Genomic DNA, 12,971 nt, shown 5'->3' with positions numbered 1-12,971 from the left:
TTAACTTGGTCCATGGATTGGCTTGGGGGGAAGGGCTGGTCAGTGAACACCCTAAAATCACACAGAAATACATCCACAGTTTTCAAAATCTTTCTCAAAGGAATTCATGGCCCCTCCAAGTTAAGTTCCACTATATGGGAATATTAATTTTTGGACCTTCTGGAAATAATCCTAAAAGGAAAGATAGATAATACTGGCTATTTGGTCTTAGTTTAAAGAAAAGAAAGTCCAGCTGTGCCCCAGGATATAAATTTTTCCCTTTCCCTTTGGAAATGTGAGGAATGAGGACATCACCTCACCATACGGTAGATGAGCTAAGCTTTACGTATAGTCATCGGAGGAGAAAAGCCACCCAGATTCTGTGTGTGTAATCCCAGAATCTAGCAAACAGGGAGAGCTAAGCCCCAGCCCCCATAGGACTCCTCTCTTGCAATGGATTTCAAGCCTTTTTCTTTTTTTTAAAAGGCAGTGGAACATTTCTTGTAAACATGTTCTTACATTGAATCTCAAAATATAAAGCATGCCTAAGTGGAGCTTGACTGGTTGATACAAGGGCAGGGGCTCAGTCTTCCCTCAGCCCACCCACTCCCACCCTGCAGATGTGGAACCAGTGGACTTCACTTCTTCAGGCCAAATCCTGTGGTTCTTTAGGCACATTCTTCAACATTACTTTGCGCCCACCATCTGTTAGTCCCTACTTTCAAAAGGAGGAAGGAATCCATAAAAATAGAGATCAAAGCAGGTATGTTTTTTTCTTAGTAATGGTCGGGGGAAGCCCTTAGTCATAGACACAGTGGGAGAAAAAGAAAATGTTTTATTTAGATAAATTAAAATGGCTGTATTACTGATATGAAATAAGCAAAGCTCAAATCAATTCATGGAAACCTTGAATTCACTCCCTAAACAGAACCAAAATTGCTTATATGTTACCCAAATAGCTCCACTAAAGCAAAGTAGATTTACATTTCTTAATATGAGAAAACAACAAGGTAGGTTAGGTTCGTATAACAAACAATACACGCTCTGTAAAATCTCAGGAAGACCCAAATGTGTTCTGGTTTGGATATGAGAGAAGGAACCACATCTAGCTGGTGTTGGAAAGCAAGCCAATGAGGTGTGTAGCAAACAAAAGCTGTCACTAAAAACAACTCAACAGCAGGTCATTATGAGTGTAAGCCCATCACAGTCAAAATCTTCAACTGTGACCGGCAAGACCAACGGCGGGGGGCTGGGGGGGGCGCGGGCGGCTGATGGGGTTAGTCCAGCAACATAAAAGCGAGGAACCACCAATGGAAGGGAAGGTAGCCAGCAGCAGGTGAAGGGCGTCCACTCTTCAGTGTTGCTGTATCAGACACATTCCTAAGTACCAGGCCCCTCTCTGCCCTTAAGATGACACTAAACCAGGTTCTCTCTTCTTTAGTTCTTCTCTTCCTTTTTGCCTCTCTGATTTATGAGAAGGCTCTTTAAGTAAACATTATACCAGATAGTACAAGGCAAAAGAAAAAAGGACCCAGAAGCAGTGCTTGGGGTAACTTAGGAAATCAGCAGCAGGAGCTGCCAGAGTGAAAAGGTGAAAGTATGTGAAACAGGAGCCGGCCCCGTGGCACAGTGGTTAAGTGTGCGCGCTCCGCTGCTGGCGGCCCGGGGTTTAGATCCTGGGCATGCACTGACGCACCGCTTGTCAGGCCATGCTTTGGCGGTACCCCATGTAAAGTGGAGGAAGATGGGCATGGATGTTAGCCCAGGGCCAGTCTTCCTCAGCAAAAAGAGGAGGATTGGCACGGATGTTAGCTCAGGGCCGATCTGCCTCACACACACACAAAAAAAGTATTTGAAACAAAAACCAAAACCAAACTCACCACCACGACCCAACCTTCCTCTTAGAGCTGAGATGTGGCAGGTGAGGCTTGACTACAGCTCAGGTCACAGGTTGGGTAAGTTAAGCCATATACAAATAAAGATCCCAAATTAACACTGAATAATAGGCTTATGAAGCTCTTTTCTTAAGCCAACAAGTCTGCTCAACTTAGAACAAAGGAGTTCAAGATGCCCTATTTCTGCCTGGGAGATAGGACACTTTCTCAGGCAGTATGACAGAGGTATTCACAGGTCTAAGAGTGTAGCATGAACACCTCTGCCAAATTTGGTAGGGGGAGAGGATGGTACTATACAGCTGGCTCAGGGATGAGGCTAGCCAGACAAGCTCAAGGTGGAAAGAAAAGATGATAAACTAAAGAACAAAACTGACTTCTCCATGTGTAGACCTGAAGCAAAAGAAAAGTACATACAACGAAGAGTTAAGGTGTTCTCAAAGTATCTGCCTATGAATAAGAATTTGAAAGTAAAAAGGACAAGCTACATTACCCTCAAGCATATTTCACATAAATCAGTTCTCAAAAAAATACCTTCTAGGTACAGACATACTATTTATGGTACAGTATATACAAATATAGCAGTATAATTCAATTTATTGCTAGAATTTTATTTGGTTGTTACAAAATCTGTAAGGGTATATATATTAAAAAAAGGAGGGGCATGGAAGGCAGCCAGAAGAGTAAGAGTTATCTTCAAGTTACCTAAAGTGCCAGGCTAATTTTACACTAAATGTTAACCTTTCCAAGAAAGTAAAATAGCTCAGGTGGGACAGGAAATGTTTTTTTTTTTTTTTTTAAAAAGAGAGAGAAGCATAAGCCATAATGAGGTAAGCAGATATATTCATGGGAAAAGACTTCATCTTGCTTTAACTAAATTTTAATACTATTAGAAAAAAAGCTTCTAAAAGCTTAGCCAACACCAAGCTGAACATCATATAAAGAAAAAAATCAGCCCTTAAATGTTTAAGGGTGCTTGACTGCATCCATGGCTAAGAGGACAACTTGGGTAAAGTTAAAACGGAAATGAGCTCTACTAAAGAAGTCTGTGCCATGAGAGCTTTTCTAGTTTCTCCCTGACTTGGCCTCCAGCACAGTTAAGTCTTGCCAACCTTTTTCCTTTTGTGATGCCCAAAGACCGCTTCTAAGAGCAACACAGCACACGCACAGGTGACATGGAGGTATAATTCCTTCCAGCCCAGGGACCTTTAGTACCGGGCCTACAGAAGTGTTTAAAGGGAGAAGTATTGCACTTGCTTGTATGAGATTTGAAAAAACTTGCTACCATCCTATGAAGCCCCTGGCTCCAAGCCCGCCCGCTATCATTTGGCATCCTCTGGACGGAAAGCCTCCAGCTACTCCTGAGCTGGTAATTGTAAGGAAACCTAACATGATTTCCTGTGTTTCATTTCACAACGTTTTTGGCCTTAGCCCAAAGAGGGACACATTAGGTTCTTGGTCAGTCTCCAGGTAAAATCTCAAGGAGTTTCCTGGGTCAAAATTAGAGGCATAGCTCTCCTTTAAAGCTCCTAGGTAGCCAGGCTGACAGTGACTGAGGGACTTCAGCCCTGCTGTTCAGAATGGAGACAGTATCAGAGATGGAAGTCAGCTACAGCTTTAAGATAGGATTGGGTGGGTGGGTGGGAGAAGATAATGCAGCTCACTCAGGGGGGAAATGTAGCTCCCTGCTAGATAACTTTCTATGCTCATAAACACTGAAATAGGATTAAAAATCCCCAACAAGACTTCTCTGGTTCATAGGTTGGAATTAGCTGAGGGGACAGGGACAAAGAGCCAGAATCTTACTTTCCTCAGCCTGGAAGCGGCATTGTCTTCACAGGGTCCACTCTCTAAATCTGTTCCCCCAGCCACCAGGCCAAACCCCATGGCAGCACCTAACAGAGATGCCTTAGGGAGAAGTGGACAGAGTTTCAGCTGCTACCACCTCAGATTAGTGATTTTTAATAACAAGTCATTTGTTTGCATCCTGTTTCAAACCATTCTTCCTACTTCCCACAAAATATGCACGATTCTTCCTTTCATTTTAAATATTCACAAACAGAAAAGGTCTATCTTTTAAATGAAAGACATTTTCTGAGTTTGTATAAAGTGCAGCTAATTTAAGGCAAATTTACGTGAAATACAAAAGGTGGCTTAGTCTCTCTATATACATGCTTTCCAGTTTTAAAAGATAAGGTCTCCTCCTCTCAAAAAAAGGAAAGAAAAAAAGAGGACTTGACTTTTTTTCTGGCAATTTTAAAATTAAGATCTTGGTTTCAAGAAATCATATATTTCTGAATATCATAAGTAAAATGGTCTTCTTCTTTAAAAAAATAACTTTTATACAGCTTTTTCAAACAAGTTAAAAGGTGGCAATGTGTCTGCTATAGTAGTTTGGAGGACTCATGGGTAAGTAAAAGGGCTGTTTTTGTTAGGTGAGTAGATATTAGGTAGTCCAGGGTATATATCCATTTCTAAAATACACCTGATGAAGCTAGACACCTAAAGCTACTCTTAGCTCCAGGAATGAGTATCTTCCATCTCCATCGGAATCATATGCTCTCAAGCTCTCTGGTTCTGGCAGAGCAGAACCTAAGGAGTTAGAGATTTCCTGGTAGGTCAGCTTCTCATCCACGTCCTGGTCAGTCTTGTGGAATAAATCCTGAAGATCTGTTAAAAAGGAATAACAAAAAATGTATATGTCTATACATATAGCTAAATTTAGTTACCAGTTAAAAAAAGTAGTCTCAGCTGAATTTAAAAAAGCCACTTTGTAAACTTTGTTTCCACAAGGTAAAGTTTAGGGTCTCACTAAATCAGAAAGACTAATTCTTGATCCTTTAAAGAATGCAAGGAATACTGTATGGCATTATCCTCTCAAAACAGAAGCAGTGACAGAGAATCACAAGAAAAGTCAATGGACTGGCTTTCTCTCTGCCCAGGGCCAACCTTTTAGATTTTCCAGATTTTATTCTTTTTTTTTTTTTTTGTAAGGAAGATCAGCCCTGAGCTAACATCCATGCCAATCCTCCTCTTTTTGCTGAGGAAGACCAGCCCTGAGCTAACATTTATTGCCGATCCTCCTCCTTTTTTTCCCCTTTTTCTCCCCAAAGCCCCAGTAGATAGTTGTTATGTCATAGTTGCATATCCTTCTAGATGCTGCATGTGGGATGCGACCTCAGTATGGCCGGACAAGCGGTGCGTCGGTGCACGCCCGGGATCCGAACCTGGGCCACCAGTAGCAGAGAGCGTGCACTTAACCGCTAAGCCATGGGGCCGGCCCCCAGATTTATTCTTATGTTGAAGGGGTGAAAAGGATTGCAGAGGCCTAAAGAGCCACTTGATAGGGGCTGAGCCCATAAAACTGACTATGGCATATTGTCAGTTAAACAGAGTTATCATATGACCCAGCAATTCCATTCCTAGGTATATACTCAAGAGAAATGAAAGCACATATCCACACAAAAACTTATACACGAATATTCATGGCTGCATTATTCCTAACAGCCGAAAAGTGGAAACAAGCCAAACATTCATCAACTGAAGAATGAATAAACACAATGTAGTATATCCATACAACAGAATATTATTCAGCCATAATAAGGAAAGAAACCCTGCTACACACTACAAGACAGGGGGACCTTGAAAACATTATGCTAAATGAAAGAAGCATATTGAAAGAAAGGAGCACACATGAGGTCACGTATTGTATGATTCCATTTACATGAGACACTCAGAATAGGCAAATCCAAAGAGACAGTGGTTGAGAGATTAGTGGTTCCCAGGGACTAGGGGAAGGGGGAATAGGGAGTGACTGTTTAATGGATACAGGGTTTCTTTTGGGGATGATAAAAATGTTCTGGAATTAGATAGTGGTGATGATTGCTCAACCTTGTGAATATACTAAAAACCACTGAATTATACATTTTAAAAGGGTGACTATTATGTGAATTATATCTCAATTAAAAAAAAAGAACCAGAGAACTATATCTCTTCAAAGCTATATATATACACACACACACCGAGGCTAGCTAGCTTTTTCCCCAGCTAAGAGAGACAGCAATAACATCAGTTGACCTGTATCTTCTTTTTCATTTTTAAGATATTATGTAAGCCAACAGAATTGGAGAATTTCTATCAATAGTCTCTTCTGGTATTTTCTCAAGGGCCCTATAATAAACACTTAGGAGAGCTGATTATCTACATAACATTTAAAAAGGATTTGATTGTGTCCCCACAGAACGACTTAGTAGATTTAGTCTCTAATACCAGAATATGGTCAATGAGTCTTATGTTTTTCTTTTCTTTTTTTTTTTGTGAGGAAGATTAGCCCTGAGCTAACATCCATTGCCAATCCTTCTCTTTTTTGCTGAGGAAGACTGGCCCTGGGCTAACATCCATGCCCATCTTTTTTTTTTTTCCCCCCAAAGCCCCAGTAGATAGTTGTATGTTATAGCTGCACACCCTTCTACTTGCGGTATGTGGGACGCAGCCTCAGCATGGCCTGACCAGGGGTGTGTCGGTGCGCGCCTGGGATCCGAACCCGGGCCGCCAGCTGCGGAGCACGTGCACTTAACCGCTAAGCCATGGGGCCGGCCCCATGCCCATCTTCCTCTACTTTAAAGATTTTATTTATTTATTTTTTCCCCCCAAAGCCCCAGTAGATAGCTGTGTGTCATAGCTGCACATCCTCTAGTTGCTGCATGTGGGACGCGGCCTCAGCATGGCCGGAGAAGCAGCGCGTCGGTGGGAGCCCGGGATCCGAACCCGGGTCGCCAGCAGTGGAGCGCGCTCACTTAACCACCAAGCCACGGGGCCGGCCCCATCTTCCTCTACTTTATATGGGACGCCACCACAGCATGGCTTGACAAGTGGTACGTCAGTCCATGCCTGGGACCTGAACCTGCGATCCCCGGGCCGGCTGAAGCACAGCGCACGAACTTAACCCCTATGCTCCCAGGCTGGCCCCAGAGTCTTATGGTTTCTTTAAAAATCTTCCTAATTCCTTTCCTTTCTTCATTTATTCAACTCCACACCTAGATTCAATAGGCCTCCTGCTGTTTGGTACTCAGGAAGAAGGAAATGGCTGAAGGCAGAGGAAATAGTAAGCGTGCAAGGTCCAGTCCAGCTAGGAGTTTTGCAGACAAGGTTCTGAATAGCGCCCTACTTGCACTCCTAAGATAGCCCCAAGCCAAAGCAGCCAAATAGTCTCAAGAACTCTCTGCAAGGGAGAAAAGCAGGTGGGACGCTTGTTCCCAAAGCCTGCCACCAAGTGGCTAGCTGGAAAATGTTTTTTTGTGTATATATGGGGCATGAGTTTATAAAATGTGCTATGCACTTGGCAGCAGCATTCAAATAAAAATCTGATTGCTGTTTCAGGTCATTTCAAAGTGTAGTCATTCAAAAGTGTGTAAGGCCCATGTTAGGGACTAAAGTACAAATGTTAACATGGCTATTTCTTTTTCTGTTCTCACAGTCTGTCTTCCATTCTTTCTCATCAATTCCTGATGTGACAATGGAGAGTGGGAGGAGGCAACTGTGTTCCCAATAAACACAACCCAACACTCTCTCGCCTCCCCAGAAAATAGAAAGAAAAAATTGCAGATAGGGAAAAACAGTAATTGCATTTAAATGGCAATATAAATTCAAATCCTCTATGCTTTAAGCATTAATTGTAGCCTGTAAATAACTCATTCACTTAACAAATATTCAAGCATACTGGGCACTATGCCAGGGGCTGGGAGTACAGTTAAATTTTATATCTCCCCAGGAAATTACAACAGAGTCACATGTGCTAAACAGGGGCAAACACAAAATATTATAAGAGTACAGACACAGGAGGAACCTAATCCAGTCCTCAGAGGTCAGGAAATGTTTCCTGGTGGAATGGTACCTAAGCTGAGGTGAAGAGTCAGGCAGAGGTAGGTGGACAGGGATGGGGTGATTTTCCAGGCAAAATCAGGAGGCTCTAAACATCACAAGGAGGGAGAGAAGACACACTGTTGGAAGCAAGGCAAACACAGTTTTCTAGGAACGATATCTTTTCTACCAATGTTTAGCTTGCTAATTTTCAGCCAAAGGACCTCTCATTTTTGGAGGGCCCTGACAAACAGAGTCAAATTTTCCTTTATGTTGTTAATCTCCACTAGTGTGCATTCTCCACTAGACTGTTACATCCATGAGCAAAGTGAGACCAGATCTTATACTGTATTCTTATTGCTTAGCACTGGGTCTAATTAGGCACACAGTGAATGAATGAAGACTCTAAAAACATTAATAGAGAGAAAATATAGTGCATTGGTTAAGAGTGCAAACTCTCGTGTCAAACTGCCTTGGTATGAATTTTACCTCAACAAATTATTGGCTGTGTGGACTTAGGCAGTTTCCCTCTCAGTAAAATGGGTGTAATATATGAATACTGATGTCCTCAGGATTGTTACCAGGATTATATGATATAATGCATATCAAATATCCAGCCCAAAGGAAGGGCTCAATAAATGTTAGATATAATTCTTTTTCTTACTAGTTAAAAAACATTAAAAAGTTATAACTTTGAACATTTCTCCTACTACTTCATGGTATAAAAAGTTACCTTTGACGCTTGAAATTCCTGGTAGGGAGATAGGTCTTAGCTGGGCAGCTTTCTCAATTTGGTCTCCAAGAGACTGTGGAAATTTTGGCAATGCTGATGGCTTTGATGTGAAACTCTGTACTTGCTCTGTAACAAACATATACAATTTTAGTATTATCGAATCCGACACCAAATTAAACCAGTATTGAAGGCCACCTTTTAGGGCAATTACATTTGTACTTAATTTAAGAGAAACAGCTGAGAATTAAGTAGCAGAGTGACTACTGTGAGGTTGAAGGCTTGGACTGACATATGTTTTGTGGGTAAGTGAAGATCAATCAGTAGTATATAACATTAAGATTTGAAGCTGTGGTCCCACTGGAAGATCTTATGCATAAGTTAGCATTATACATGTTTAGATGGTAAGAGTTTAAGCTGCAAGTGGGAACAGAATTGGATATCTGACATCCTAGGAACCATGCTATAAGCCCGATCTGGGGGTAGTTGCCCCAGACCAGCTGGTGCTGAAAGAGGGCTACCATACGATTATGTAATATTAAGATAAGGCCTCCCGCTGTAGTCTGTCTCCCACTCAAAAAAGAATAAGAAAGGTTGTACTGCTTTCCCCAAAATGAAAAATACTTGTGGGGGGCAGAGGTCAAAGCCAATAGAGTCCAGTGCCTTGGTTATGTCTTCACAGAGCTTAAACCAGTAGAGGCTGATGCATCTGCTAATATTGATTAGGTGTGTCCCTATCTAAAGCCAAGGGCCCTTCCAACCAATACCATCATTATTTGTTAATGGTTTTTCACAAGGACTAATATTTATTTTTAAGTAAATTCTATGCACTTACAGAAATGAAAAGATGCCCATAAACAACATTTAGGGCTAGTTTAATATACACTATGACAGTAACATTTTCGCCTATAATTGGATGCAGACAGCATGGAGAAGTCTATTTCCAGCTAAACATTACCCATTCTTCCCTTAATAGACTGGAGTACAAATCATGTATAAAATGAGCTTTTTCTAAATGAAAGCAAAGTGTATCAGCTTCATCTCGGTGTGCTCAGGCATCATTCACTCAGTTCAATCAGTCCTGCTAGAACACCTTCCCCACTCCTGTGTGGGAGGCAAGCTGCCCAAGCCTGTGTGAAATATTCAGAAGCCAGCCCTGAATATCTCACCCTCACTGGCGGTCTCTGGAGGCCTGTTGCTCTCAGGTTTGCTGGTGAGAGCACTGATGAGCTGCAGTTTCTCTCTTAGCTTGGATACCTGAGAATCTGAACTATCTTCTTTCTGCTCAAAACAAAGATCACAGAAGGTTTAAGGTGGAAGTCAGAACTCATCTGATTCTTCATTATATTCCCAGAGCCTGTTTAGCATGTGGTGCTTGACCCCCAGTAGATTCCCTATAAAGGCAATGAAAGCATGAACCAACAAATACTAGAGAGATCTTTGGTATCAGTGCCGATGAGGGCCTAGCTGGATTTGAGGCTAGGCCATTAAGGGAACATTATGCTACACATGATCTGATTCACCATGAACATTTGGCTGATGGAGAAGGCATGCATGTGTCAGCAGTAAAGGAAATGTACCCTTGCTCAGGTGCCTATGTGAGTAGGACGTTGTTTTCTAGGAACTATTTCACACTAAATAATGTTCCACACTAAATAATGTTTCTGAATATCTCACTTCACCTGTGACTATTTCAGGTAAAGTTTTATATTCTTATCACCTTAAAAAAAAAAAGCAATCAAACCGGAAGTGTTCCCTGATCCTCCTTCTTTGTCCCCATGGTGATGACGAAACTGGTGGCAGGAACATGAAGAAGGAGCTGGAATATTTCTAATTCAAAGTCTTACTTACTTAAGTCTTTTTAAAAAGTTTTCTTCCCTATACCTTGCCTCACTCCTGGGATGATACAGAGTGGCATATAAAAAATACATTTAATTATAAAATGAGAGAAGTCTGGTTTTTATGAGGCCAGTTTCTAACTACCTAGGCTAGGGTGAAAGATCCTGATCCTATGTTTAATTAGAACAACAACTCATTACACATTTATTTTATTCAACATATATTTACTTACTTGTCTCCTATCTTTAGTTCTACTCTAACAGTTACTGTACAGTAGATCACTTTTGGTTTATTTAGGAAGGTAAAATACAAGCATATGTAACTAAAACTAGGTACTAAACGCTTGAAGAATGTATGGTAAGGAGAAATTACATCTGGTTACGATGCTTTGATGAGGTAGGACAAAGGGACTAATACATTGGGATGACAGTTAAAAACACAGAGAGTCTGAAAGTAAAGCCAAGAAATTCAGGCTTTCTGTGTACTAGCTGTATTTTATTTTGATATTTACTGTCAAAATCTGAACTGTTGCTGAAATCACTAGTACTTCCCAATAGTAACCACCCGTTACTTTTTTGTGCTCAACATTTATACCTGGATCTTAAATTTTTTAAAAAATTATTTATTTATTTATTTATTTTTCCCCCTAAAGCCCCAGTAGATAGTTGTATGTCATAGCTGCACATCCTTTCAGCTGCTGTACGTGGGACGCGGAGAAGCATGGCCGGAGAAGTGGTGCGTCGGTGCGCGCCCGGGATTAGAACCCGGACCGCCAGCAGCGGAGCGCGTGCACTTAACTGCTAAGCCACGGGGCCGGCCCCAAGGATCTTAAATTTTTTTTGTCATTCCCCAGGTGAGGTTTTTTTTAAAAAAACTTCTTTGCAGAAGCAGTTAGAAAACTCAACAAAAGCCTAGCTTATAAAGAATTAAAATCTTAATATATATGATTTTTATCTAGACAATACAAAACTGTTAAGGAAGAACAAATATAGATAGAAAACACTACATTGAAAACTGCCTCTACTGTGGTTCATTTCCAAGTTCATTTCCTCTGAACCTCACATCCTCGAACTTCTCAAATGCAATGTGCATCTGACATGATGCATTAGCCACTCAGTCACAGTCTTTCTGGCTTTTCCTTTATCTTAGCCCAGGTCTTATAATATTAAACAACACTCTGATCACAGAAAATGTTGCAAATGAACTCTTTCCTGGGATATCAAAGTATATCACAGATTGCTTATCTTATCTTGACAATATATGTCTGGGAAGGACAAAAAAACAGGAAGGTACAAGGTGAAGGGAACTGGCTGAGGCATAAAGGGACTATGTATGTACTGAGACTACAATCTTTTTCTCCCCTCCATCACCCAAGAGACTGCAATCTTAAAAATAAATAATTTTTAGGTTAGATACCATTGTTAGATCATCTATGCCTCCGTTCCCCATCATTAGTACAGATAACTTACTGTCTTAGCTTAAAAGTCACTTTCTCAGGGATGCCTTCCTGATCTTGTTAATGCCCTCATCATACCCTACATTTTTCCTTGTAGCACTTATCATACTTGTGATTAATTATCTGCTCAATTATGTGTTAATCGTTTTCTGACTGATGGACTTTGAGCTCCACCAGAACAGGGGTCATGTGTCTTTCCTGCTCACTGTGGTCACCCTAGCTCCTGCAAAATGCTTCGCACAGGGTAGGGCCTAATAAAGTATTCACTTATTCACTAATATACTAATTTACTAATTACTTCATCTTGAAGTTTTAGCAAATGAGACCAAAGTGCTCCTTTTAAGAAAGAAGCAGTAGCTTAAAAGCACAAAGATGCTGATGCATTTATTTTTACTTCAGAGTAAGCCTCCTATCATTTACCTTTATGCTTTGGATTTTTACTGTATCTGTTCTGTTGGTCACTTGACGCAAAGACTCTCTTTTCAGAGTGGCAGCTCTATCACCCATCTTAAAGGGTAAAAAGAACAACAAGAAAAGATTAAAGGCAAATATTAAAACTTGAACATCTAGCACTTCTTAAATAAATTGGTCAAACTTATTTAAAAGGTCTCAAAACATTTTCAACAGAAATACCAGTAGGAGAGAGGGAGAAAGGCCACCGAGATACAAAGCCGAAACTGGTGCTTCTAGTGGTTTCAGTCACAAATGTTAAAACTTTGAAGTATGAAAGGGAGAGAACTTTTACCCAGAACCATGCTGGCTATGATGCTGTTGGAAAGAGACAGTAGGACAGATGGTACTATTAACAATTTCCTCTTCTGGAGAAAAAATAAAGTGGAGAGCGAAGGGACAGTACAGGGTGTTTGGGGGTGGTAAGTTTTCACAATAAGCCTTGAAAACCTTCAAGGCCTACTACTCATCAAATCATCCCAAATTCCTAGTCTGTACTTAGTTTAGCTGAGTTCAAAAGGGCTTTTTACAATAAAGCTCCTTTAATCTTCACAGCTTTGTGGTAAATTACACACCCCTGTAAAGCAGGAGGAGGAACAGGTCTTCTTACTCCATCCTCAAAGCCAAGTCGAGGCATCTTGCCAAAGCTCCACTGTGGCAGAGCCAGTTCAAACGCTGCTTTCTATGTGCCAGAGCTGGACTTTACTTGCGGGCTTGCTTCCAGCTTTGGTGGTTACTTGAATTTATAGTACAATGCCTGTATTTG

The 12,971-nt window shown here is 41.1% G+C and overlaps 1 protein-coding gene across 2 annotated transcripts in view; it reads right to left on the bottom strand.

Moving 5' to 3' along the window:
- Positions 1 to 799: 799 nt before the first annotated feature.
- The window catches only part of EFCAB14 (EF-hand calcium binding domain 14), a 39,330-nt gene continuing 27,158 nt past the window's right edge, over positions 800 to 12,971 (bottom strand). For both annotated transcript variants that reach the window (XM_087445994.1, XM_014796456.2), the window contains exons 7-10: positions 12,176 to 12,262; positions 9,630 to 9,741; positions 8,464 to 8,589; positions 800 to 4,541 (exon numbers count right to left, since the gene is read on the bottom strand). In XM_087445994.1, coding sequence (XP_087302120.1) covers positions 4,366 to 4,541; positions 8,464 to 8,589; positions 9,630 to 9,741; positions 12,176 to 12,262 — 501 coding nt within the window. In that variant the 3' untranslated portion in view covers positions 800 to 4,365. The remainder of the gene's footprint in view (positions 4,542 to 8,463; positions 8,590 to 9,629; positions 9,742 to 12,175; positions 12,263 to 12,971) is intronic.

Source organism: Ceratotherium simum, chromosome 22 (genome assembly GCF_057802395.1).
Source record: "Ceratotherium simum simum isolate JZ-2026a chromosome 22, ASM5780239v1, whole genome shotgun sequence".
Classification (NCBI taxonomy): domain Eukaryota; kingdom Metazoa; phylum Chordata; class Mammalia; order Perissodactyla; family Rhinocerotidae; genus Ceratotherium; species Ceratotherium simum.
Note: the sequence above shows the minus strand (reverse complement) of the source record. Positions and strands in the feature narration are given on the sequence as shown.